At 51.2% G+C, this 24,616-nt stretch overlaps 11 protein-coding genes across 11 annotated transcripts; 7 read left to right on the forward strand and 4 right to left on the reverse strand.

Annotated features, from left to right (window-relative positions):
- Nucleotides 1–647: 647 nt before the first annotated feature.
- Nucleotides 648–1,340, forward strand: BJX68DRAFT_260869 (uncharacterized protein; the record flags this gene model as incomplete). The annotated part of the gene is made up of 3 exons (XM_071043998.1): nt 648–741; nt 800–894; nt 957–1,340. 3 exons carry the CDS (start codon nt 648–650, stop codon nt 1,338–1,340), a joined length of 573 nt encoding a protein of 190 aa, XP_070906162.1.
- Nucleotides 1,341–2,107: 767 nt separating this feature from the next.
- BJX68DRAFT_251792 (COP9 signalosome complex subunit 1) lies at nt 2,108–3,780 on the forward strand (the record flags this gene model as incomplete). Its single annotated transcript, XM_071042453.1, has 4 exons — nt 2,108–2,246; nt 2,298–2,342; nt 2,405–2,685; nt 2,749–3,780. 4 exons carry the CDS (start codon nt 2,108–2,110, stop codon nt 3,778–3,780), a joined length of 1,497 nt encoding a protein of 498 aa, XP_070906163.1.
- Nucleotides 3,781–4,229: 449 nt separating this feature from the next.
- On the reverse strand, nt 4,230–5,392 carry BJX68DRAFT_17375 (putative GPI anchored glycoprotein). The gene is made up of 3 exons (XM_071037097.1): nt 5,013–5,392; nt 4,818–4,951; nt 4,230–4,734 (listed from the first exon to the last, which is right to left on the reverse strand). The coding sequence occupies exons 1-3, from the start codon at nt 5,139–5,141 to the stop codon at nt 4,314–4,316; spliced, it is 684 nt and encodes a 227-aa protein (XP_070906164.1). The 5' UTR covers nt 5,142–5,392; the 3' UTR covers nt 4,230–4,313.
- A 449-nt stretch (nt 5,393–5,841) lies between these two features.
- On the reverse strand, nt 5,842–6,351 carry BJX68DRAFT_260872 (uncharacterized protein; the record flags this gene model as incomplete). The annotated part of the gene is made up of 1 exon (XM_071043999.1): nt 5,842–6,351. The coding sequence occupies one exon, from the start codon at nt 6,349–6,351 to the stop codon at nt 5,842–5,844; it is 510 nt and encodes a 169-aa protein (XP_070906165.1).
- A 94-nt stretch (nt 6,352–6,445) lies between these two features.
- Nucleotides 6,446–6,847, forward strand: BJX68DRAFT_17424 (uncharacterized protein). Its single transcript, XM_071037104.1, has one exon. It carries the CDS (start codon nt 6,541–6,543, stop codon nt 6,781–6,783), a length of 243 nt encoding a protein of 80 aa, XP_070906166.1. The 5' UTR covers nt 6,446–6,540; the 3' UTR covers nt 6,784–6,847.
- BJX68DRAFT_17423 (putative MFS transporter) lies at nt 6,848–8,703 on the reverse strand. Its single transcript, XM_071037103.1, has 2 exons — nt 8,329–8,703; nt 6,848–8,270 (listed from the first exon to the last, which is right to left on the reverse strand). Exons 1-2 carry the CDS (start codon nt 8,581–8,583, stop codon nt 6,912–6,914), a joined length of 1,614 nt encoding a protein of 537 aa, XP_070906167.1. The 5' UTR covers nt 8,584–8,703; the 3' UTR covers nt 6,848–6,911.
- A 457-nt stretch (nt 8,704–9,160) lies between these two features.
- Nucleotides 9,161–11,592, forward strand: hrdA (E3 ubiquitin-protein ligase HRD1; the record flags this gene model as incomplete). Its single annotated transcript, XM_071044000.1, has 3 exons — nt 9,161–9,184; nt 9,242–9,346; nt 9,403–11,592. The coding sequence occupies 3 exons, from the start codon at nt 9,161–9,163 to the stop codon at nt 11,590–11,592; spliced, it is 2,319 nt and encodes a 772-aa protein (XP_070906168.1).
- Nucleotides 11,593–12,081: 489 nt separating this feature from the next.
- BJX68DRAFT_17474 (uncharacterized protein) lies at nt 12,082–12,730 on the forward strand. The gene is made up of 2 exons (XM_071037108.1): nt 12,082–12,654; nt 12,711–12,730. The coding sequence occupies exon 1, from the start codon at nt 12,169–12,171 to the stop codon at nt 12,550–12,552; it is 384 nt and encodes a 127-aa protein (XP_070906169.1). The 5' UTR covers nt 12,082–12,168; the 3' UTR covers nt 12,553–12,654; nt 12,711–12,730.
- On the forward strand, nt 12,083–14,209 carry BJX68DRAFT_17506 (DUF3431 domain-containing protein). Its single transcript, XM_071037112.1, has 2 exons — nt 12,083–12,647; nt 12,812–14,209. The coding sequence occupies exons 1-2, from the start codon at nt 12,629–12,631 to the stop codon at nt 14,065–14,067; spliced, it is 1,275 nt and encodes a 424-aa protein (XP_070906170.1). The 5' UTR covers nt 12,083–12,628; the 3' UTR covers nt 14,068–14,209.
- Nucleotides 14,210–14,353: 144 nt separating this feature from the next.
- BJX68DRAFT_260876 (uncharacterized protein) lies at nt 14,354–16,852 on the forward strand (the record flags this gene model as incomplete). The annotated part of the gene is made up of 2 exons (XM_071044001.1): nt 14,354–16,296; nt 16,357–16,852. 2 exons carry the CDS (start codon nt 14,354–14,356, stop codon nt 16,850–16,852), a joined length of 2,439 nt encoding a protein of 812 aa, XP_070906171.1.
- Nucleotides 16,853–17,499: 647 nt separating this feature from the next.
- On the reverse strand, nt 17,500–24,571 carry BJX68DRAFT_17555 (ATP-dependent RNA helicase BRR2). Its single transcript, XM_071037119.1, has 2 exons — nt 18,208–24,571; nt 17,500–18,150 (listed from the first exon to the last, which is right to left on the reverse strand). The coding sequence occupies exons 1-2, from the start codon at nt 24,300–24,302 to the stop codon at nt 17,625–17,627; spliced, it is 6,621 nt and encodes a 2,206-aa protein (XP_070906172.1). The 5' UTR covers nt 24,303–24,571; the 3' UTR covers nt 17,500–17,624.
- Nucleotides 24,572–24,616: the final 45 nt, after the last annotated feature.

Below are 24,616 nucleotides of genomic sequence, written 5' to 3' on the forward strand. Positions count from 1 at the left end.
TGTTATCTGGATGAAACAGAAGCTCCGGTTAGTGTCCCCGGATCGACATATTTTCTTTTGCCTGATATTTCCGCCGTCTCCTGAGTTGACCAGGGGAAGTTGGCCAACACGAGTTTATCCTTAGCAGGAGTCGAAACATGTAGCAGATCAGAGGAGATGAGGCTCGGAGGCTCTCAAGATGCAAAAACTGCTTCTTTACATGATCGGCTCACTTCCAAGGGCTGGAGATGGCCGGATCTAAAAAAAATCACACTAGCCATCCAAAGCTAAAAGGCAGATAGCGCCGCCACAGAAGCTCAACCCATGACAGAAAGTTAACACCGAGTGGGACATTTCCCAGAATAAAAGTACATATTCAGGGCCTTTGGCACAACGATCCATTCATTTTCATAATCCCATTCTGATTCAACTTTTATCGTTCTCCCTTCGCACCTTCGACTGTTTACCCCGGAATCCATTCGTTTAACTCCACCTCCTCTGGGGCCCTTCTTTTCCTTCTCCCTTTTCGACTGCACTTAAAAACCAGTACGTTGGTCTTCGTTAATTTCAAGTTGGCTGAGCTAACGATTCTATTGCCTATTGAATAGAACCTCCCCGAGTCCCCTTATTCTTTGTCCACCCTCAGTCGCTACTCCAGATTGTTGAAAATGGTCTTGCTGGGCTCCCTGATTGCCATCGCCTCCATGGCTGGCCTCGTACAATGCCAAATCGACCCCCAGGACGTTGAAAAGGCCACGAGAGGTACTGCTTCCCACACTGCTGCTTGTCTGAAGCCAAGCTGACATTATCATCTTACCAGAGCAATGGTGCGTCTCACAGAGGGGGGCCTGTCCTCTTCTGTGCCTTCAGATTCCCGGTGCATCCGAGAACCCAACATATAATGACTGTGACGCTGTACGTCGCCCTTGAGAACCTTGCCTTCCCATGGCTTCTTTCTGACGGGCCTGTGCGAATAGGATACCCTTGCTTATAACTGTGTCTGTGACAACGGCCAATCGCCCAACGCTTCCGAATATTCCCAGACTATACCCTACTACATTTGCACCGAACAAAACAACCAGTGCGTCAATGCCTGCCCTCAATCCGACACCAACTGTCAAGATAAATGCCGCACTGCCAATCCTTGTGGAGCTCAAAACCCAAGGCGCGCGAACACCACCTCTACCACGTCGATTAGTGCCACGGACACCCTTAGCCCTACCACCTCTTCGCCGGCCCCCTTTACTGGTCTTCCCGATGATGAGGACGCAGCTGTCCGGCCTTTGACCGACCTTACTCAGGTCTATGGCCTCACCATCGTCCTGGGGGGATTCTTCGCGGGTTTTGCGATTCTTCTCTGATGTTTTCAATGTTGAGGTGGCATAGCGGCAGCATTTGGGACGTCGTTTCGTTTCCTTCCATGACTGTACCATGGGTAATCATAATTCTCGAGTTTTTGTCTTTCATGCAACTTCGTCTTCATTATTGATCTTATTTTCCGAGCGTCCGATGCTCAACTGTAATTATGAAACGACATTTGTAGGAGAAATAGGAAATACTCGTCTGAAATATCTTCTTTTGAGTCTTTACCTTTTTCTCTTTGAGCGAAGACGCAAAGCCATAGCGGGCAGCAACTCGAACTCGAGTAAGTAACTATCTCAAGGTAAGATTGACTGGATGTCAGCGAACCACAAGTTTGAGTGGACAATAGAGCGGTGGAAAAGGCGGTAAAATAGCGCGGCTGGAAAAGACGTCAATACTATCACTCCAGATACGAGATGTCTGCGCTCAGCGACCAGCTCAATACGATCTTCCTCTCGTATATCTGCGGACTTTCTTTATTTTCAACTAGCGATTTGACTCCCAGAGAGTACCCCTATACCTGCAAGAAAGTCGATATAGGGATTCGAGCGTAACAACCCTCAGATCCAACCGGACTTCCAGACAATTCCCCACATTGAAGTGACTTATCGGCCGGACCTCGTCGTTCTTGTCGTTTTCTTGAGGGGCCATTCGGATCTTCTTCGCTCAACCGAAATCATAATAGGCCTGGGGACCTCAATTCTGACTGTTACTGCGGCTTTTTATTCGCCATAATCACACACTGCTGAATACAACATCTCTCACAATGGACCTGCTCCAGTCGGACATTGCGGAGGCGGCTTACCCTTCATACGCAACCCAAACGGCTGCTGTAGGAGGCATGGACATGGAATCATCGAACGGCAATGCTACTGCCTCCAATGGGCCGTTTGTGAGGGTGGATGGTACCTCTGAGAACTAGACTTCCGGATGTGAACCCCGCTAATGATGGACAGATGCTCCGAAATTCGAACTGGACTCATATATCGCAAACTATACCGGTGAGCTGAGATCTTAATTGCGCTGGTGATTAGCTGGCTGTTACTTATGTTTTCTGTCTTAGGCCGGACCAGATTTAACCGCTTGTATCTCATCGGAACCTGCTCCACGTACCTTTCCGTCGAAGCTCTCAAAGCCGCGGTCATCGAGGCGAAATCCGGAAAAGATCTTTCTCGATATGAGCGCGCTGTCCAAGCACTGGCTGAAGTCGCTCCGGGCGAGGCTGAAGCTGTCTTTGACAGAGACTGGGCCGACCGGTTACAGAAAGTCGTGAAGTCCGAGACGGACCGATTAGAACATGAGCTTAGGGGATATAAAAATAATCTTATCAAAGAGAGCATACGGGTATGAATGGACGATTTATATGGAACAGACCCAATACTGGTTTCTAACAGCTTGTTCTGGCAGATGGGAAATGAAGATCTCGGACAGCATTATCATCAAACTGGCGAGCTAGGATCTGCATTCAAGGCTTATTCGCGCATGAGAGATTTCTGCACAACGACTAGCCACATTGCGTCAATGCTATTCAAGATTATCAGTGTGTCGATTGAACGTGCAGATTGGCTGAGCGTACAATCCAACGTGCATCGACTACGAGGTCTACAATCGAAACCGGACGACGAACAGGCTAAGAACGCACCGAAGATATCGGCTGCCTTGGGCCTAGCACAGCTCAACTCTGGCAGCTACTTAGAAGCAGCAACCAGCTTCTTGGCGACGGAACCAACCTTAGGAGACTCCTACAACGAAGTTTTGTCGTCAAACGACGTTGCAGTCTACGGTGGTCTCTGTGCTTTGGCCTCGATGGACCGCAACGAGCTCCAACGTCGTGTCCTAGACAACAATTCCTTCCGCAATTTCCTAGAACTAGAACCTCACATTCGCCGCGCCATCTCCTTCTTCTGCAACTCCAAGTTCAGACCATGCCTGGAAATCCTGGAAGCTTATCGGGCGGACTACCTACTCGACATCCACCTCCAACGCCACGTTCAGACCCTATACACCCGTATCCGTACAAAGTCCATCCAACAATACCTCGTTCCCTTCAACCGGGTCTCTCTACAATCCATGGCGAAGATATTCGTGCTCGAAACTCCCGCCAACCAATCTAACCCAACAGACTTAAACTCCGCCTTTGTCCAGGAACTCATCGGGCTAATCCAAGATGGCACGCTCGACTCACGCATCGACCTCGAAAAACATGTCCTAGTATCAAACCATGGCGACAAACGCATAGAACTGCAAGAAGCAGCCCTTGGCAGTCTGCAAAACTACGTCAACGAAGCACACCTTCGACTCCTGCGCGCGAACGTCGTCAGCGCCGGACTGGAGGTACGACCACTTGCAGATGACAGACGCGCGAAAATTGAAGAACGAGGCGGAAAGAGAAGTACGATCGGGAACCTCTTCTCCCGGGTTCCGGGGATGAAGCCCTAAATATGATCTTTAAGGTCTCAACATGACATGTGGACCACACCCCGCTTAATGACTAGATGATCCAGTACCCACTTGCGGAGATAGAACGCAGAGGATGGCAGCTACCGTACATAGTTCCACGTTATGAAGCTAGACCTCTCTTGTGCTCTGGTAGTTTGTAGCCGGCAGCTGATGGATTTGAACGACTAGCTACAACTGTTAGTGGGCATTCGTGGAACGTAGCACAGGTGGACCGTGGTCGACTAAGCAGCTTGCGGGGCCCTTTGCTCTATCACTTCGTACAAATTGATTAATCCAGGCAAATCGAGCGATCCTGTTGTCATCACTCAATACCAAATCAATATGTGTGCATTGACCCCCATCCATGATTTACATATCTAGTACGACGTATTATATACAACAAGGATGGATAGCCTATCCATATGCGAGATAATAAGGTATGTAGGTACGTATAAACATCCAGCATTCAACATTTCCCCCCGGAAGATTAAATATAGTCGCCACAACCGAAGACAATACTAGCCTCATCAAACCTAAGCCAGAACAAGAGCCACCGCCATACCAGCGCCGCTAACAAGCCACTGAGCCGCAGACCCAGTCACCTGGGCCATAGCCGCGTTGTCAGAAGTCGTTTCCTCGGCGTCGGCCTCCTCAGAGGCCGTGGGGGAGGGCGTGGTAGAAGACCCAGCGCCGGAGGAGGTTGTGGAGGCTTCTTCGGAGTCGTCGTCAATGTCAGTTTCAGAAGGCTGCGCGGCGGAGGAGGAGCGGGTGCTTGTGACGGTGGTTGAGGAGTCGTTGTCGCTGTCCGTGGCCGTCGCGGTGATGGTGACGGCCTGGTAGGGCATGTCGACTGAGGTGGCGGTGGTCATGACGGTCGAGATGTCGGATTGAGTGTTTGTCACAGCGCACGAGAACCAGGTCGTGCCGCGGTGGGAGCAGCTTTGGCGGAGCCAGCTGGTGGAGGGGAAGGGAGGGTTAGTTGAGTAGAGGGCGTTGGAGGGAATGATTTGTTGATAGGTAGGTAGGAATGTGCTTACTAGTCCTCGTAGGTGTAATCGAAGATGAAGGTATCATCGCCCGCGGTGACGGTGAGGCCCTCCGGAGGAATACCGCAATCGTTCGAGTCGGCGCCATCGGGGCATTGGATGAGATAGGTCGTCAATGGGCCATCCTGAAGCCAGCGTTAGAACAGTCGAAGGGAAGTAAACGCGCGATGAGATGGAAAAACCTACGGTGCCGATAACCTCGCCGACCAGATCTTGCTGATCAACGTTTGGGAGGATGAGCGAGACGATGTCATTGGCCACAGCAAGCGAGGTGCAGCCCAGAAGAGCAAGAGAGCGGATGATTTGTGGGTGCATGTTGATCAATTGTTGACGATCAGCTGAGTAAAACGAGGGACAAGAGCTGAAGTCGGGACTTCAAGTCTGAATCAAGTATCTGGACAAAGAACGTGGGAGCCTGACCTGGAGGTACAAGGGCAGAAAAGAGCGACAAATGGAGTGCACAAAAAGCGAACGCGAAACTTGTGATCTGGGAAAGCGCTACATGAAAAAAAGGGGACCCTGTTTTGAGGGAACGTGAGATCTATATAAAGGGAGCCATTTTGTCCAATCTGCTGGGACCAGGGTCGTGGATTCTGCAGAATCGGGGGTCGCTCCATCTACTGGTTATTGGTTGTGTTTTGGGGAAGCGACAGGGACTAGAGCGTTTAAGGGCCTCTATTGGAGTCCGTTGAAAGATTCGGCAAGGCAAATGAGATAATTCGCGCCCCTGATTCCTCGGTCGGATCGAGACTCGCAAGATAGTGGCGGCGGGGCCTGATAGCAGCATGGGGCTATAGCCTATGGCTCGATTCAAACAAGCTCTCTCGAGTCATGCAAGGTCAAAGACTCTTAGTCTCAACATCTACGTACGGCATTAGTTGAGAAAAGAAACTCACCAATCAACACTCTTTTATATCTGAATATCGATCATTAACTAGAAAACAGAAACCATTTGGCAAACTGGTTGCAAGCGCAACCGCACTACTTGAAAGTCGCAGCCCAGGATACAAGAAACCTAACCATGGACTTCAAGATATCTTAGATATCTCTCTTCACTGACCAGTGTCCTCGCCTGCTTCGCAACATGAATATCTTCGTAAAACATTAACCGACCAAGACTGGCATGCATACCAGTTTCATCCACCATTGTCCTTTTCTTCGTCCATTGGTCCATATGAAGCGGAAACTGTCCAAAGACTGTGTCAAGCACGTCTGAATCAACGGACTTCTGAAAATCCATAAGCACACTCAGTGTGAATGTCCCATTGATACTATCCTTAATGATCGACTTCCAGACCTTGGTATCGAGCTGGTAAACTGTGCGCAGAGTGCGGTAGACAGTGTTGGCTAGATTTTCTGCAAACACAAGGTCAGTGCTGTCAGGGATTGTGCTGAAGAAGATAATAGGATAAACGCCAGGTTTGATTTTGAGATCGATGAGTTTGGTAGTTGATGTTGGTTTTACCTTTTCGAAGATGTCGTAGCATCTGTTGCACATCGTGTCGCTGGCGCTACAATCAACCATCTTGACGCTGCGAGGTTGCTGGTGAGTAGATGGTGTTGGAGGTGGTTGATTGAGGGTTAATCTGCTATCTTATCGAGCGAAACTATGGCGATTATATACTTGTGTAGACAAAGAGTGCCCTGAAGTACAAGAGAAAATCTGCCCCATTGTATTCTGCTTTATCTTTTCTACAAGTGAGGAACAAGCTCTATGCGCAAAGGCCTGTTGCTCTTTGAAGCGTTTCCCTTGACCATTCATGCTACTACAAAGCAAGAAATAGCCAAAGATCGAGCCTCCAGATTAGCTTCCAGCGAGATAGCATTCATCCCACATGGCAGACAAGGCTTTGACGCCGAAGCTCGGAATCTCCAGTTGATTGCCATATCACTAACATCTCATGGCCCCGGCGCTCGGAGATGCGTTACACAATTGATGATCTGTAGTAGGACTTGAGAAGAGATGTAACGACTATCTTTCGCCTAGAGGGTCCAGATTTTGTTGGTCCCACAGCTGTAGCTTCAACAATTTCCAAGTCAAAAATGCGGGCCGACGAGCTGATAGCCAAGCCGCTACCGATTTGCTCAGCTTCTCAAGTGGATGGCCAAGCCACTAACAATGCCGACGATTACCAATACGCCGTTGAACCCAGCCATGATGTAGAACGGGGCACTTGAAGAAAGAACGTCGAATAGTAACCCGCCGAGCTTGGTGAGTAAAAGGATTCCCGCACCTCCAAACAAGGAGTAGACTCCTGCAATGGATCCCTTCAGATTCGTGGGCTGTTGCCGATCTCGACCAGCGGGTGGATCGAGCAGGGGCTCTTCTTCATCAGATTCTCGGACCGTACCCGAAACATGCTCGTTGTCTGTTTCAATAGCGGTGACGTCTTCCTCAGCCGGGCTTGCTAGGCTCAGAATGCCGTTGCTGAGTACCGACAAACTGCAGACAATCGCACCGATCTGGCTGATCCCAACTAGTGCCATCACTGCAAATATACCCGGGTTTCCCCTCTCGCCATGGAATTCTGGACTGCGTAGAAGCGCGAGTACCAGGTAGCCGACAACACCTGCAACACAAGCCGTAAGAAGCGGTAGATGATACTGGCGAGACTTTTCGGACCAATAACCGAATGCCGGAGCTGCGAGTAGTGCTACGAGCTGAGACACGCCAGTCAGAATTGCAGCAAGCACATATGCCTTGGGACAAGACCGCTTGATGTCCCCTGGGGTGGCCTCTTCTGAAGGCTGCCCATCACAAAGGCCCGTCCTGAGATAGTAGCTGTTCACGAAAAGAGGGATAAACAGGGATATCCCGACAGATGAGGCTCGCGCTACGAACCCTCCGAGGTAACCGATGAGGATGTCGCGATTGTGAAATCCCAGCGCAATCGCGGAGCCGAACTGGTGCAGGTACGGCATTCGGGTCTTGATCAAGGCTGAGATCGACTGTTTCCTGGTCCGGCTCGATTGCGTCTCCTGAAGCGACGCCCTCCAGAGTGAGGTCCAGGCCTTGCCATCTTCCCCTGGCAGATCCCTGAGGCCAATGAAGCAAGCAACACTAATAAGAAGGGCCACAACGGCCGCCGTATAGTAGCTGTACTGGATAGCTTCCGGAGGCGAGAATCCCAACTGTTGAAAGTGAGCTGGAAGGGGCAAAAGAATGCCTAGGGAGATCAGAGCTCCACATCCCGCGCACATCCCGACATACCCTGCCAACCTGGACGAGGGTGCGCCGACCCTTGACTCTAGGTCGGTCTCTTCAACAGGAGGGTTCAGCTTGTTTGCGGTTACGACGGGTAAGACGGCTGTAACCATTGTTGAGACCGCTGCACCTCCTAGGCTGAATAGTAACCTTCCGAGGAGAAGCTGAGGGTAGATGTTCTTTGCTTGAACAAACAGGACTAGCGCAAGAGCAATGATAATGTAGCCAGCTGTGCATACCTACAATGATATATCTCAATACTCGTCGATCTTTCACCGACAGAGGGAATTAACGTACCTGGCGGACACCGATGGTGTCCGAAAGCACCCCCCATAGAGGACAGGCGGCCAAGGCAAGTAGCTCATCGGCGAAACCTAGGGTACCTACGGCATCTCCCTCCCCATCATGTACGCCAATCAAGTCGGTGACAACAAATGAGATGGATGAGTTGATGAAGACCAAGAATGCAATTGAGAAAGGACACACGCCAAGTAAATATGTGAAAGTTTGGGTCCAGCTAGCGGTAAACATAGGCCGCTGCGACGCCATCATTAACTCGTAGAATGGCTCTGCGGATCGAATTGAAACATTTGATGGTATATTTCAAGTAGGCAAAGCGATTCAAGGGCACATTCTATCCAGCCAGAACTGGTTGGTCGCAGGGCGAGAGGTTGTTGGATGTCTGACGACTGTGAATCATGTGATCGCGTGAAGGAGTCAGCAAATCGGTAATTGAGCGAGGGGCGTTCACTTTTAAGCGTTCAATGCAATTGAGAAAGTAGCCGAAAGCCACTAGTGGCCATTAACTCGCGGATAGGAGGACGAGGAATGCTCTGTCAAGTTTGAACATATGGGAGGAGTTATACTCCGGATCACCTTTATGTCGTGACTTCGGGGAGTAACCCCCGCTGACGTAAGACACGCTGTTCCCGCCGCCGGAGATTGGTATAGCTGTCCAGAACCTGGAGAACCGCCTTTGCCTGTCATCTGTCCACGCGATCCAGTCGACTTTCTTTCCCTTCTTACCCGACAGCTTGCACGCTCTGTCAATGCTCGCTTTAACGTGATAACGTTTGTATCTTGACTTTGTCAATGATTCTGGGCTTTTAAGCCCACACTCCCTGCGGCGATGAGATTAGCTGCCTATGCTGGGGTATGAGTTGCCGAATATCCTGAGATCGCTCAATTCAGCGCTGACTTTTTCTTCTAGGCCTCAGTGGCTCTGGCGACGGGTGTTGTCATGAAAGCGCTTCATCAGAGGGCGAATTTCTATTCTGCTTGTGTGTATCTTTCGCAGAGCAGTGCAAATCTCATGGTAAGCTCGACATACTTCCGCTTCTGTTTATGGTGGCTGACCTCGGCGCTTTCCAGATTCTGACCAATGTATGTCTTTTGGCTGTTGGATTTCTCCTATTCTGGCTTCAGCGCCTCCTTTACGGACCCCTACGTCCCATCGAAACCGAGCAACTTTATGAAAAGGCGTGGTTTGCCGTAACGGAAACATGTTTGGCCATGACAATCTTTCGGGGAGAGCTGGGGGCCTGGTTCCTGGTCATGTTTGTGTCTCTACTTGTCGGAAAGGTTTGGGGATGGATCGGGGAAGGCCGCGTGGAGTTCTTGGAACAGCAACCTCCCGCAAACCCCGTCCTGTTTCATGCGAGGCTGGCAATCTCTTTGTTGTTGTCTGTCCTGTTCAACACATTCATGCTGAAATACTGCACCGAAACCGTTCTTGAACAAGCGCGCCCAGACATGATGGTTATGTTTGGCTTCGAATTCGCCGTCTTGACCATTCTCTCAACATCGACCGCCGTCAGGTATACAATCTCGCTGGTCGAAATCTTTGTCAACCGCCAACAGATGAACGCCCGAGTCGAGGAACGCCGCCAGGAAATCAGGGCTGCTCGCGCCCGGGCCGAAGCTGAGCAAGCGGAGAGTGGAGATCAGACTACACTTCCCGATTTGCCTGATGAGAATGACATCAATGAGATGGAACTCGATATTCCAGGATGGGAAGAGAAAGGGCGCTGGGTTTTCTATCTCGACCTCCTCACCGACTTCCTGAAGCTGACGGTGTACCTTACCTTTTTCGCCATCCTTTTCACTTTCTACGGGCTACCCATCCATATCCTGCGGGATGTGGTGGTAACAATCCGCTCCTTTGCTCGTCGGATTATGGACTTCGTCCGATACCGCAATGCTACACGCGATATGAATGATCGGTACCCCGATGCTACTGCTGAAGAGGTCGCAAGAGAAGAGGTATGCATCATTTGTCGTGAGGAGATGAACCACTGGCAAAACCAACCCGGAGAAAGAGCGGCGACTCGCGTCTCCGAGAGATTACGGCCTAAGAAACTCCCCTGTGGCCACATTCTACATTTCTCTTGCCTTAGAAGCTGGCTAGAAAGGCAGCAGAATTGCCCGACATGTCGACGACCGGTCATCGCTCCCCCTCGAACCCAAGGAGCCGCTGCGAATAATCCGGAACAGGCAAACGCCGGTGCGGGGCAACAGCAGAACGCAATTCCTGGGAACCAGCCGTTCGGGAGAAACGGTGCGGCTGAAGGTCTTCCCAGGGCCCGTATATACCAATTTGGCCCGTTCAGAATAGGGTTCGGCGCCGGAAGAGGGGACCTTTTCAACAACTTGCATCAACAGATCCACCAGGGCAATGCTCCATGGCCGCAGGCAAACAATCCTAACCCCGCTGCAGCGAGACAAATTGGCTTCGGTTTTGGGTTCGGACGACCTCCGCCGCCACAGCCAGCGCCTGTCGCTGTTCAACCGCCGCCAACACCTACCTCGAATGTGTTGAACATGCAGAGCCATATACTACAGTTGGAGCAACAAATTATGACTGAGATCAATAGTCTTAGGGTCACAGCAGATCAGCTGAACTTGGTCAGACTGCTCCAGACAGAGCTTCAACGCCTCCGCACTTTGCAGCTTCAACCACCAGATGTCCAGAATACCATGCTACAAACTCCTCCTGTGCCTTCAAATCCACTATCCTCTACGTCACCTACCACCGTACGCCATCAGTTCGTTTCCGACCCAGGAGCACCATCCTTGGAAGCTGGAGACTCCCGCCTTCCCGAAGGGTTGACACTTCCCCAAGGCTGGACTCTGGTCCCACTCCACTCCGCACAACAGGGTCTAAGTGGACCACTCAGTGGCACTGTTACGAGCCCTGTTGTTCCTACATCTGGGAACACCTCGAATACACAAGTACCCACGGAGACCGTGACAGAAGAGCTAAGTAGTACCATGGACACCGCGACGTCGCCCTCTCCTCGCCTCCCTGGATTACCAAATTGGCAATCAGGATCTAACTCGCTTACATCTGACGCCAATGTCGAGTCCCTCTCTCAACAATGGACGGATTTGAGTGCAGAGACCGAAACAGCGAGGAAATCGGCTCCTTCGAGTAGCGACCAGGTTGAGACTCAAAGCCAGCAAACCGGTGACTTCACGACAGACAACGAGGCGTCGGAATCTCCGTCCAAGGGAAAAGCCCGAATGGCAACGGTTGAAGATGTGGCAGACGATGAGACATGATCTTGACTTTGTAATTTGCATACTTTTCTCATACTTTTTTCACACGGTTGTACTTTTTGGATGCCACTATATTCAGTTACCATGCATCGCTGATACACTGGGCCAGACCCATTTGAATGGCGTTTTTCTTTAGCGAGCCAGGATTATACCCAAATGAACCTCATCCTAGCTCATAAGAGGGGAGTTTTATTGATATCACCGAAGATCTTCATAGTTCGCTCCCTTATCCTCTTACTTTTCTGCTCCGCTGGCCTGATGTTTTCACCTGAGACTTGATTGTACATAGTTATCCACATGAGCTCAAGAACATGCGACTAGACGATATGGATAAATAGTTGTCTCCACGATATTTATCCTCTACTGATATGGAGTCAAGAATATCTGAAGAATGTGTGGCTGCACTCTAAATTGATGGTTGTCTTTCGGTGTACGTAGCCCCTGCTGCAAGCCTTGCTCTTAGAGACATTCGGTTGTTTCCACCTCTTCATCGATTGGCGGATTCAAGAGGAGCCAGATGATTATCAGGGGGATCATCTGTCTTTTGCTCCAATTGGCAATGGCATTTCCGGTGGCTTCATGATGATCTTTGACAAGTTGGTTACTTACTCCGGAGTCATCTCCCGCATGATTCTTCTTGCGTGCTTCCGCAGTGGCCGCTTCAGCCGTGTTTCAGAATCCAGAGGCAAGATGAAGATAAGTTGGCCAACTGTTTTGATCGATAACATTTTGGGCTTCTGCTATCTACTTCTTCTTTTCTCCTCCGTGCAGATATCTGCACCTTTGCTTCTCCTTCCTTGGGTGAGTTCTATTTTAGTCGTAAGGCTGCAGCACCGCCTCCGCCCGTTCTGGTCGTTGCCGACCGTTTCAGACCTGTTGCGTAACCACGACGAGTTGACTTTCCACTGGCTGGGGAATTGCTCCTCCGATGCGGATCTCTTTCCCTCCTTGACCTTGTTTTAAGAGAATCGCAACTGCATATGCTCATATCTTCAATTTTAAGGGCTTGACAACTGGGCCCCGACTGCAATTTTGGCGCATGTCAAATTCCCAGTTAAGTTGTCTGTGAGTCGGCCCCCATTGCATGCTCTCCGTAAGACGAGCAGGATTGATGCCACCAGTGCTCGATCATGAATCTTACAACCTCACCAATTCCCCCAAACTTCAACTACGGAATTCCACAGTTTGCGATGCTAGTTGACTGACCACCGCTTCTTCGCAGCGCAGCGCATACAGTCCGCAACGTCAAATTCGGTCCGACCCATGGCGTCAACACGGCGTTTTGTCCCTCTTCTCGGCCTCGGCTTCTTTCTGTTCTGTCTTTACGGTCTCTATAGTCTCTCTAAATCATGGGCACAAGTTTCCCAAGTCGTCGGGCTAGGCGATATGGTACCTACGCACACACCAAAGCCAACACCGTCCGGGCATTGGAACACCACCGGAATCCATAAAGAACCTTACGCTCCGCGCCCGAAATTCGTCCCAGGAGTTGCCAAACCAGAAGGATACGAATATACGAAAGTCCTAGTCGTGCCGCGAACAAATTATGAGGATACTACATGGATGGAGTTTGAGATTCCGGGATGGGAGACTGCTGTATATGTCGTCGACGACCCTTCCGCGCCGTTGCACCCTCCAAAGAACAAAGGGCACGAGGTTATGATTTACTTGAGCTACATTATCGAGCACTACGATGAACTACCGGACATAATCGCATTCATGCACTCCCATCAGTTTGCCTGGCACAATGATGATCTTCTCGACGGTAATGCGGCGGAGATACTGCAACGCCTGCGGCCGGAACGAGTGGTTAGGGAAGGATACATGAATCTGCGCTGCGGTTGGGGGCCAGGATGCCCCGATTGGCTCCATCCCGGTACCCTCGAGGAAGACGAGTCAAAGCAGGAGGAAATCATGCTGGCCAGATCATGGGGGGAGATCTTCCCGGATGACCCGATTCCCGATGTGCTAGCACAGCCATGCTGCGCTCAGTTTGCCGTCTCGCGCGAGCGAGTCCACGCTATTCCCCTAGCGCGTTTTATTTTCTACCGAGACTGGGTTCTTCGCACGCAACTTAGCGACTACATTTCTGGTCGAATCTGGGAGTACCTATGGCACGTGGTCTTCACCGGCCAGAACGTGGTTTGTCCAAAGGAGCACGTGTGTTTTTGCGACGGATATGGAATTTGTTTCGGGGGGGAGGACGAATACAATGCGTTCCGCAACCTGGACTCGGAACGTGAAAACCTCGAGGATGAACTCAAACGGTGGCGCAGCCGGGCGAGTGTGATAGAAGCTGCTCGACAACGCGGCACCCTTGGGGAGAAGAGCCACCTCACAATTCCCGAGCCTGGGCGAGATAACGAGCTTGAAGATCAGATCGCGCGCAAGCTACAGCTAAAGGAGGATTTATTAGTCAATGCTACCATGCGCGGACAAGACCCAGCGGCCCGAGCCCTGGAAGTTGGATTTAGCTGACGAGTCTCTTCCTTTATCTTGTGTATATTTCTGCATCCTCTTTGCGTACAGCGTTCTTGATATCATGATGTGATCTTATCTGTTCCGATATACTGGAGATGTGGTTGGAATGGAGATTTCTTGCAGCTGATCAATCGTTTGGCTGGCCCGAGATTGGTTAGTTGATACTTATGAAATATTAAGTTCAGATCTTCGAACCACGGTTTTGGCAGCAACCAGATTATTGTTGGTGCATTCTTGAATCACGACCAGAGAGAGAGTTGATGCCTGATGTGGCCTGAACATGATGCGGTTTGCGCGGACCGACTTTCCCCATGTGGTCAAGAACCTTTCGAAGAGCTTCACAAAAAGTTTGCATTGTCTGTCCATCCTCCAAACTACGCAAACAGCCTCGTCGCGCTATCTGATTGATCGACTGTTCGCGGTCTCCAAGATCTATACATTCGGAAGCTCTGAGCTTCCACCTTCCCAGCTCACGCCAGATTTTCTGAGTGGTGACCTACTTCTTCCTGCTCCTGCCCTGCAGGGCGCGACCCAGCGAACGCCTCACTCGCCCGACAGGGGTCCATACTTAATCGGGCTCACTGGACCTCAGGACCACTGTTTGCGAGAGGGTCCGAATGGTATTTTTGGCTTATATTACTTCTACTTTCAGTCGCAACGCCCGAAGAACCTGATAGCCATGACTTCCACAGCTCCACAAAATCATCAGCACCCGTCGTCGAACTCCCCAGGCGATTTCTCCAACAACCAACCGCCATCCACCTCTACCGCCGACCAGAATTCACACATTGCGAGCGGTGGGTACGCGCCAAGCGAGAACCAGCTCGCCGGGCTGGTAGAAGCCGCCACCGCGGCAGCGGGCCAAGATGTATCAGAGTGGGCAGCAGCAGCAGCCGTTGCAGCGGCAGCCGGAGCGGCGGGGAACCAACACCACCTTGACGGCTACGCGCCTGATATCCAGTTAGATGACGATGGTTTTAGCGAGGGAGGTTACGCGGGGATTGGTGGTCCTCGGCATTACCGAGGACCCGGGTCAACATCTGGAAATGAACACGGCCAGTCCTCAGGATTGGCTCGATCAGGCACGAAGAAGAGAAAGAGGAACGAGGATGCGCTTGATCCTGCTCTAGCGGCTGCTACTGCTGGTCTTGCGCATCACCAGAGCCAGACACAGCACCACAATCAGGCCCAACACCATGCGAACCATCATGCTGGTCCCTATGGCGGCGAGGGATTGGAGATTCGCAGCACGCCACCGCAGTCGCTGGCGGAAGCTCGTGCTGTTGGGTTACATTCTGCAGCGGCGCTTTTCCGTCAGACCTCGACCAATAAGAAGTATACCAGGCCTCCCATGTCAAAGATGTTTACGTCTCTTGAATTATCGCCGGAGAATTTCTTGCATTTGCAAGCGGCGGCAAAAGCATATATGCTGGATGACAGGCATCCGGAGCGTCGGGACTGTGTGGGTCAGCGTGGGAAGGGAGACACGGAGATGGTGAAGTTGCGTCTCTGGAACTGTGTGCGCCATTTCCTCGAGGTTGAGGGCAATGGCCCGCGATTCTTTGGTGAGCATGTCGTCAACGAGGGTATGCCGCCTCGAACCTACGTCTGGCCAAGGGACCAGCAGAAGATTATCTCGCTCGTTATCCCGTTGCTGAGGCGTATGGTCACGAACGAGCGCCAGCGCCAGTATGCCGTCGAGACCAGGAAAGGTGGACCCGAGGCACGAAGGAGACGAAAAACAGAGGATAGTATCCAAGATTTCCACGCTGCTAGTCCACCTGGATTTACGGCCGAGGAACATCTTCAAATGCACACACAACACCATCTTCCGGATGGGTATAGTTCCGCCCAATCTGCTTTACCAGCGCCTCCGCCGCCGCCTTCTCAAACTGGATCGACAGTCCAAGTTTCAGATCTTGGCCTCACTGAACTGTTCGTGGAAGGCTACACCACCGACTGGCATGCGATCTCCAAGTCGTATGACATGTACAATCAAAACTACGAACTCGACAATTTGTGGGCACTGTCGGGCCTGCAACTTGGCGATTGGCGAGGCCTCGTCGCGGCAGTTGACAGCCATTATCAGGTTGTTCACGAAGGGCACTACGATTGTAGCGGCTGCTGTGAGGATGACAATATCGGGCGTATTATCAATTCGGAGTACACGAATGATCTAAGATGGCGCATTGGTGGAAGTGCTGAGCGCCCTGTCAAGAACGAATTGTAAGTGTATACTACGGCCGTTCACGTTTTGAGACGTTTTGCTTACTCAATTTTGCACAGTGCAAGCAGCATTGCCCGTGACGTTTCGCGGGTTATCCGAGACACCCTAGCGGCGAGACAAAATGCTCAAAACCACACACCATTGCCGCAATCTCTACCACTAGCGCCCCTATCCTTCCCCAACGCACCCGAGACTTCGAACGTTCATACCCCTTCATGCCCTCTTCACTTACGAATCAACATCTTGCAACACGGCAAGCGCATATTTCCATCTTATGACATTCCCGCTAGTCAATGTCCCGATCTTGCCAATGCCAGGCAACTCCTTTGTCGCAGATATGCCGGGGAACTACCCGGCATTTCAGCTGACCCCAATACAGACACAAGTACCGGTACGTGGGATGCGTCCGCTGGCTGGCGATTCCAGGTCTGGCTGCCAGAAGGACTTATCTCAATTGAGAACGACAGTGACTGGACGCTCTCTCTTCTCGCCGCCGAGAAAGTAGACTGGATGGATAGCGAGATGAAGGTTCTCGTTGAGATCGGAAACCAGTAACGCCTGTTTTATGCCTTTTTGACTCTGCGTTTTTCTTCTGATATCATACCTCTTACAATTATACCCCTTTTACTTTCTTCTACGTGTAATCTGCGGCTGTGTGATGTACCCCGTATTTCTTTTATCCTTTTTCTTCTTTACCCCCCTGCCTTGAGGGTATCACCAACGCTCAGAGATTCTCTTTCTGTGCCATATGTATCTTAACGATCCCTCCTTCCAACCAGTGCCTACCTCTATCTTATCCTTCTCCTCGCTGTCTCGAGTGATCTTTTTTTCTTTTCTTTGCTTTTTCGACTACCAGTTTATGGGTCACGGCCGCAAACAGTTACGAATTAGAATGGAACAAAGGTATTGGAATGCATGGCTAGATTAAGTTGGAGTACTTGATAGATGGCGCTTGTCTGTATCAGGAAATGAATGCTATAGTTCAATAGCTTTCCCCATCGAGTGTGCCATATCCGCGAAGTAAATTTAACCCTTTAGACCAGGACGCGGCAGGTGCCTCGGTGGTACTGAACATGCCTTCTTAGGCTCAAGCAATCCATCTCCACTTTGGCCTGCGTGTGTATACAGCAGCCTTATCTCCGCTTCGTGACGCAAAAAACAGGCCTGGATCCAGCTGGAAACAATATACGTTCCAGTATGATGGGACTTCTTCGTTTTACATTTCAGGACTGATCATCACAATTGATCAGCATAAATCTCTAGTCATTCGTATAATTACAGTACATTATAGCACCAAATCCTGATAAACAAACGGGTTCCTTTTCGTTTACTCCTCTTCCTCCTCGGCACTCTCATCCTCTTCCATGCCCTCAGCAGCAGTGACAGTGAACGTGGGCGCTTGGTCCACCCCAACGTAGCTGTCGCTCATCAGGTACAACGTAAGCTCATGCTCGCCAGGCGTTGGAACAGTGTAGTCCAAACGCAGCTCCAGTTTCCGACCGATCGTGACTCGCTTGATCGCGAGCAGGCTCTTTGTCTTCTCGTCGCCAACGACCAGCCACCAGTTCTCCATCTTCTGAGTGGGGTAGAAAGGTGCATGGACGGTAGTGTCGACCTCCTCATCCTCTTCCACTTCCCGCTCAACCTTGATCTTAAGGTATGAGGGCTCGCCGGCGGTGATGTTCTCGGGGTCTTCGACTTCAAAGTCGAGTTCGAGAATGGGATATTTGTTGTTGGTGAATGCGGCTGCCTGTGCCAATTGCTTGTTGTCCAGGCCAAGACGCTTGACAAGGGTGGCATAGTCCTTGTTCTCGGGGTCCATAGCATCCATGAACTCGAAGATATCATTGATCCTAGTAAAACGCGTGAGGTTAGCAGACGCGGTGAAAGAAAGAGGTGAAATTACATACTTGTACTCGTTGGCAACCTTGATAACCTCGGGGCCGAAATGAGGGATCTGCTTGAGTGGACTGTCACGATCCCACATGGCCTGAACGACCATCTGGGACATCTCCATCGCATTCATAGCGTTCATGTGGCCTTCAGATGCGAGAATATCCACACACGCGCTGAGAAGGCTGAGTACCTTGCTAACGATGACCTCTTGATCCTTGGCCAGATCGATAGGCAACTGCATGCGAGAAAAGTGGGCTTGAAGCAGCACGAAGGCTTTGAAGTGAGGAGAGTCGTAGGCAGCTTCGGACATCTTGACCGGAACGCGATCGTACACTCGGCGGAGAATGTGATCTTCATGACGTCGCATTTGAACAGACTCGAATTCCGTCGCAGATGTAATGATCTCCAAAATGCCCTTGAGCTTTGTCCGCGCTGATAGGGAAAGGAGGAAGGTCTGCATCGTGATGTACGAGATGTTGTAGTAGGCACCGATTGAAGCCGCATTGAGAGGCGACACACTGTCATCTTCCTCATCCAGGTCGATAATCTTGGCTTCCGACAGCTCCTTCAGAGTGTTCTCAACCAACTCCGAAAGGAAGGTACTCAGGCCTTCGTGGCTCACGTCGGTGAGACCGTAGAAGCTTGGGTTGGCTAGAAGGCGGCGGTAGAAATACGTGTACGTCATCCAATCAACAGCGTCTTGAGTCGATGTGATCGTTCCCGTGCTCACTTCGGTGACGAAGGCATCATGCATGTACAGTTGTAGGTGACTCTCCACAGGCAGGGCCTCATTGAGGAACTTCTTGTAGTACTCCCGCTTGACGGACGGCACCATGAGGACACCACGCCCACGCTTACCACTCTTATCTTGACCGGGACGCGAAGCTTTGCCGAACATTTGAAGGATTTCACTGATTGGGTAGTCAATGTACCGATGTTCACGGCCGTCAAAGAACTGGGTTCCCATAATAATGACGAGGTGGGCGGTGAGGTTAAGTTCCCAGCAGACATCCCGCGAAGCAATGACAACCTGGATTGCACCGATGTTATAGAGGTGAGAAACGATGCGCTTATCAGTCTGACTCAGAGCCTCGTGATAGTATCCAATACCATGGGACAGTGATTCAGCCAACGTACGCTCTTGAACCCGAGTGAGGAGGGGTTGTAATTCTTCAACATCGGCGTGGAGGAATCGGTCTTCGTCGTCGTCAACAGCACACGAGGCCAACAGATCGATGGCTGTAGAGCGGGTTTGCTTCCGATTAGGCACAAATATCAGGGCGGGCATATTAGGAGAGTGTTGCAGGATCGAAAGGTATGCAGGTCTTGCCATGGCTAGCATCATTGAAGGGAAGTGAGGAATGCTGAAAGATTGGATATGGAGCTCCAAAGGCAACGGTCGGGCGTGAGGGCTGAAGTTGTAGATTGTGTGCTTGTTGGCTCCAATCCACTCACCGATATCGCGAGCATTGGCGATAGGAACACTCAGACCGACGATACGCATGCCGCTTTCGGTCTGAAGGGCGATGGACTGCATGCGAGATACAACCACTTCGTACACATAACCACCGTACCCTCCAAGCATGTGCAGCTCATCCGCAATGAACAATTCCACCGCACGCACATTCTTACGCTTTTGCCACTGCCGGGAGAGTACATCCCATTGTGCGGGTGTAGCAAGAACAAGGTCTGCACCGGCGAGGACCTTCAAATCCGCGGTCATCTCTCCCGTAAGCTTGGCAATTGTCTTGCCACCGGCAAGCTTGCTCAGCCGCTTCTCCCAGTCCTCTAGGCGCTGATCAACAAGCTCTTGGAAGGGAGCAATGTAAACTGCTCGGCCGCTGTTCTCTTGGGCCCAGTGGCGGAGCAGTGCCAGCTCAGCACAGACAGTCTTGCCACTACCTGTAGGGGCGCCGATGAAAACGTTGTCATCACTGTCAAAGAGAGACTTGAACGATTGAGTTTGAATCTTGTTGAAATACTCCCAGTCGGGGTACAGTCGTTGGTACTCATCACGCTTCAAGGCCTTGACTGGCGCCTGCTGCATGTCGAGCAGTGGGGTATGAGGGGGGAATCGTTCTGGAAGGGTCAATTTCTGGAAGGAAACGGCGATTCGAGTTTCCGAGTGCATCCAGCGGTCGGAGATGAGGGAGATAAAGTAGTTAGGGGGCATAGGCTCGGTGATAGGCACAGTGAACTCGACAAGGTGCTCATTCATCTCTGACTGTGCGTAGTCCTTGCGTAGAACGAACTGGTCGTGGAATAGAATTTCCTCACCATCACAGTCTTCTACCAAGATCCAAAAGTCCTGCGCGGTGCCATGGAGCTCTTCATCCCACACAAAGTTGGGTGTGATGGTGAGCTCGACTCGCAACATGGAACGCGTGATTGGCTGAACCTGTGCTTGAACCTCTAGTCGGGGGAATTTGGAAACCAGGTCACAGACCGTTTGGCCAGCCCTAGGCATACCCAAAAGCTCGCCCATGCGTGGAGGGTCGAGGTCAAAGTAACTACCCCAAGGCACATCAATACGCTCAGCCTTCTGCAGCACATCCCTCGGGCACCTTGGGAACTGGCGGAGAGGAGACATTGTCGGCCACATTCGTCTTTCAGCCATCTTGCAAAGATCAAGGGCATTCTTGGCCACAGACGCCCAGCCCCTTCTTAAACAGATTTCGAACAGAGCACGAAGAATACGACCAGCTGATTGGGTCACGTAAACCATGTCGGCCATCAAGGCAAGGCCCTCGAGCTTGAGACGGGAGATGTACGCCTGTAGGAGAACGTTGATCTTGGCGTGAGGTTCATCTATACCTTCCTTGACAGGAACAGGCACACGGCCGAGCATCTTGGCCAGTTCAAGCTTCTCATCCTGCCGAACTGGGATATACTTGAACTCATCACTAAGGGCGAAGATACGGAAAAGCTCAATGCTACCGATAGAGGGTTGAATGTGTTGATTATACGTCGACATCGAATTGTGGCTGATGTAGTAATGTGAGGCAACGCGGCCCAGCTCTGTGGACTGGATAAGGCCCTTTTTCTTGTCATACTTCACAAGACCAGCCTTCTCTAGAACCACGGCTGCGGAATGAACCAGATCAACACGCTTCTGTTCTAACGCATCATCGTTCTCGTAATCGGCACCGACGCTGTACAGTCCAGGGGAGCGCAGCATGCGAACGAATAGATAGGTGTAGCCAAGCCAGTCAACACCCTCATCGAGAGTTCGAATGTTGCCCAGCACAACCTCAGCGTTCATATTGTCGGCGAGCTTGCTCATAAGCTGACTTTCGATGGGCAGTTGCTGATTCATCAAGGAAAGGTAATACTGGATTTCGGCTTGCGAGGTAATGATTATACCCTCGCCGTAGGTGTCGTATTGAGGCCGTCCAGCACGTCCAAGCATTTGAAGGACATCCTGAGGGCTCAACTCAACCCAGCTACCCTTCTCAGGGGAGTAGACTTGTGTTCCCTTGATGATGACAGTGTGTGCAGGCAAGTTAACGCCCCAGGCAAGAGTTGCTGTACAAACAAGAACTTGGATGCTGCCATCTTTGAAAAGCGCTTGAACAGAGTCACGATCCGCAAGACTCAGACCAGCGTGATGAATACCGAACCCGTAGGGCAACAGATCTTTGAGTGAAGCGTCATCGACCGACTCGGCCTCCTCGGCAAGGATGGCCCTGCTTGCAGAGTCGCTCTTCAAGATTTGGCCTATGGTTTCCATCTCCAAAGCCTTGTCCCTGAGGTACTTGGCAGTCTTCGCTGTCTCTTTTCGCGAGTGAACAAAGATAAGCATTTGATTCCTATTCTGACCAACATGCTCAATGACTTTGTTGTAGCAAATGTCGTTCATGATCTTCAGCTGCTTGATAGGCTTCTTGTCCGTGACACCAATGAATTCTTGTTTCAGGGGACAAGGTCGGTAAGACCCATCGAAATGGAACAATCCTTTGGCCGGGTCAACACGAAGGAAACTGGCGACATCGCGGTAATTAGGAAGAGTGGCACTAAGACCCACAATCCTTACGGGGTCGCCAGTCTGCTCGACTTGACGAATGGTTCTGCTGACGATGCTTTCAATAACGGGACCGCGCTCGTCATGGAGCAAGTGAATCTCGTCAATGATAATGAGGCGCACAAGCTTGGTATAACTCGTCTCGGACGCCTTGCGGGTGATAACGTCGAACTTTTCGGGGGTAGTAACGATAACCTGTGTCTCAGCAATTTGCTGCTTCGTAAGTTGACGATCACCAGTCAGTTCGGACACCTTGATACCGTAAGGCGCAAGGCGCTTGCCGAAGTTCTCGACCTGCTCTTGCACAAGGGCCTTCAGGGGAGAGATGTAGATGATCTTGAAGTCGTCGAGCATGATTTCGCCAGTTTGAGGGTTGCGGTTCTTGCCGACTTCACGAAGAATACTAAGCATGGCAACATTTGTCTTTCCGGACCCAGTAGGGGCGCAGACAAGCATGTTTCCATCATCTTGGAAAGCGGACGGATAGCACTTGGTCTGGATGCGGTTGAGCTCCCTGGCATCTCCGAAGCCCTTATGCGCCCACTCAGGAAGCTCTGAAATGGCAATCTTGCGCTCTCCCGGCTCTTGCTTGGCTTTTGGCGGAGGTACGTGAATTTCCTCGTAGCCTTTAAATGTCCGTTTCGTAGATCCTTGGGGAAGTTTGACGTTAGGGTTCGTCATCAGATGGTTTCCTTGATGGAAGACGAGGTTCTCCAAGTTGATCGTTCGTTTCGGCTGTAGACCACGGACCAGTCCACCATCTGCGGGCTTTTGCTCGGCGGCCGGGGGATTCGGCATGTCAACATCCATAAGATCCATCTTGATTCTCTTCTCGGGACGAGCAGTATCATCGTCACGGGCAGCCCTTCCACGGATCTCATCCAATATAGAGCGATGTCCAGCCTCGACCATCTCACTCTCGACAAGGTGACGAGTGTCAGCGTCTTCAGCCACCCGCCGCCAGCGAGTAGTCCAAACAATCTTATCTCGGTTTGTAACCAGTTTGGCGACAAGATCTGGGTAGTCGTAGTCAAACAGGTCCATGAGGTCATTTTCGACGTCTCGCAATGGCTTTTCAGAGCCGTCCTCTGTTTTGCCGCCCATGATATCGAGGGCTTGGGTAGCCTTTTCTTGCTGGATATGGGCGTCCGAGTATGCAGAACCAATCTGACGCTGAAGCCAGTAAGCGTCGATTTCACGGGCGTGTACTTTCAATCCCTTCTTTTGTTGATCTCCATCTCGGCCCATCCCTCCATCGATGACCATCTCCTCAGTTGGCACATCTTCAGCTTCCTTGGGCACAGCCTCCTCATCGCCTGATTCATGCTCATCCTCGGACTCGGACTCGTCGTCGTCGTGGATTTCGTCCAAAGTGCCCATGCGATCTTCATCCTCGTCTTCATCGAAGACCACAGCGACACCTTGACGTTCATCTAGTTCCGCCTCCTCTTCGCCCGCGAAGCCGTCACCCATCTCCTCATCTTCATCTTGTGCGTCGTAATCCGTGATTTTCTTTCCCAAGTTGACCAGCTCGTTAAACTCTTTCGGATTCAATGACGTGCCAATCAAATCATCTATTTCCTTCTTTTTGTCAAAATCCTTCATTTCCTCGTCTTTCAAGACCTCTAGGACGGCATCGGCAGCACTTCGAACGACTTCGTGTGAAACATCACCGAGACGACTCGCAGTCAATGTGAGAATTAGATCGTAGGTAGCGCGGGTGGCAGGTGTACGAGGGCGATATTTCAGCCCTTCAATGAGGGCGTCGGCTGCGGAAAGAATGCCTTGGCCGCGTAGTTGGGCGGGCTGGCCTTTTTGTCGCTTTTTCTGTTCACGCGCAAGAACATCCTCGCCCTCTCGAATCGCACCGCGCTCGACGTCGACCGGTCCGAGAGCCTTCTTCTTGGATTTTGGAGCATCATCGCGCGCTATCCTTGATCCCATTTCTCGAATACCGATTCGGCCCGCAAGGGATTCTGGATCTCCGGTAGGTTCATCGTTGATGCGAGAAATGAAACGACGGTCCGCCTGGAGAACCAGGTTGGACATCGCCGAGTATTTATACTGTGAGATATTTTGGTCGGCCATTTTGACGATCTGAACCAATAATTAAAAGAATGTATGCGTATGTCAACGGTACAGTGACCGGAATAATTCGTCGCTAGGCTCAAGGGAGCTCAGGCTCAGGATTCGGCGGCGCGTCGAGACACCTGCAGCTAGAGATGAATTCTGTAGTGAAGTGAGATCCGTAAGGTTTCACAAACCTGGACCATCCTCCTGCAGCAAGCACGCTTTCGAGTGTTATGCTGCGAGCTCCTTTGAATGACTGGGAAGGAGAAGTTGCTGGGTAAAAGCTGTCGGGAAGATGAAGTTGAGTCGCAGATTTCGGTGGCGGAGACGGA

The sequence above is a fragment of the Aspergillus pseudodeflectus genome (assembly GCF_044049435.1).
Source record: "Aspergillus pseudodeflectus strain CBS 756.74 chromosome Unknown BJX68scaffold_1, whole genome shotgun sequence".
NCBI classification, from domain to species: Eukaryota; Fungi; Ascomycota; class Eurotiomycetes; order Eurotiales; family Aspergillaceae; genus Aspergillus; species Aspergillus pseudodeflectus.

Excerpts from the sequence above, each read along its gene's own strand:
- BJX68DRAFT_17375 (XM_071037097.1), bottom strand. The coding sequence starts at position 5,141 with ATGCACCCACAAATCATCCGCTCTCTTGCTCTTCTGGGCTGCACCTCG. Across the intron at positions 4,952-5,012 it reads TCGGCGAGGTTATCGGCACC|GATGGCCCATTGACGACCTA; the intron begins GTAGGTTTTTCC and ends CGCTGGCTTCAG. Across the intron at positions 4,735-4,817 it reads GATTACACCTACGAGGACTA|CTGGCTCCGCCAAAGCTGCT; the intron begins GTAAGCACATTC and ends CCCCTCCACCAG.
- BJX68DRAFT_17424 (XM_071037104.1), top strand. The coding sequence starts at position 6,541 with ATGCGCAAAGGCCTGTTGCTCTTTGAAGCGTTTCCCTTGACCATTCAT.
- BJX68DRAFT_17423 (XM_071037103.1), bottom strand. The coding sequence starts at position 8,583 with ATGATGGCGTCGCAGCGGCCTATGTTTACCGCTAGCTGGACCCAAACT. Across the intron at positions 8,271-8,328 it reads ACACCATCGGTGTCCGCCAG|GTATGCACAGCTGGCTACAT; the intron begins GTACGTTAATTC and ends ATATCATTGTAG.
- BJX68DRAFT_17474 (XM_071037108.1), top strand. The coding sequence starts at position 12,169 with ATGATGATCTTTGACAAGTTGGTTACTTACTCCGGAGTCATCTCCCGC.
- BJX68DRAFT_17555 (XM_071037119.1), bottom strand. The coding sequence starts at position 24,302 with ATGGCCGACCAAAATATCTCACAGTATAAATACTCGGCGATGTCCAAC. Across the intron at positions 18,151-18,207 it reads AAGGTTGCCAACGAGTACAA|GATCAATGATATCTTCGAGT; the intron begins GTATGTAATTTC and ends GCGTTTTACTAG.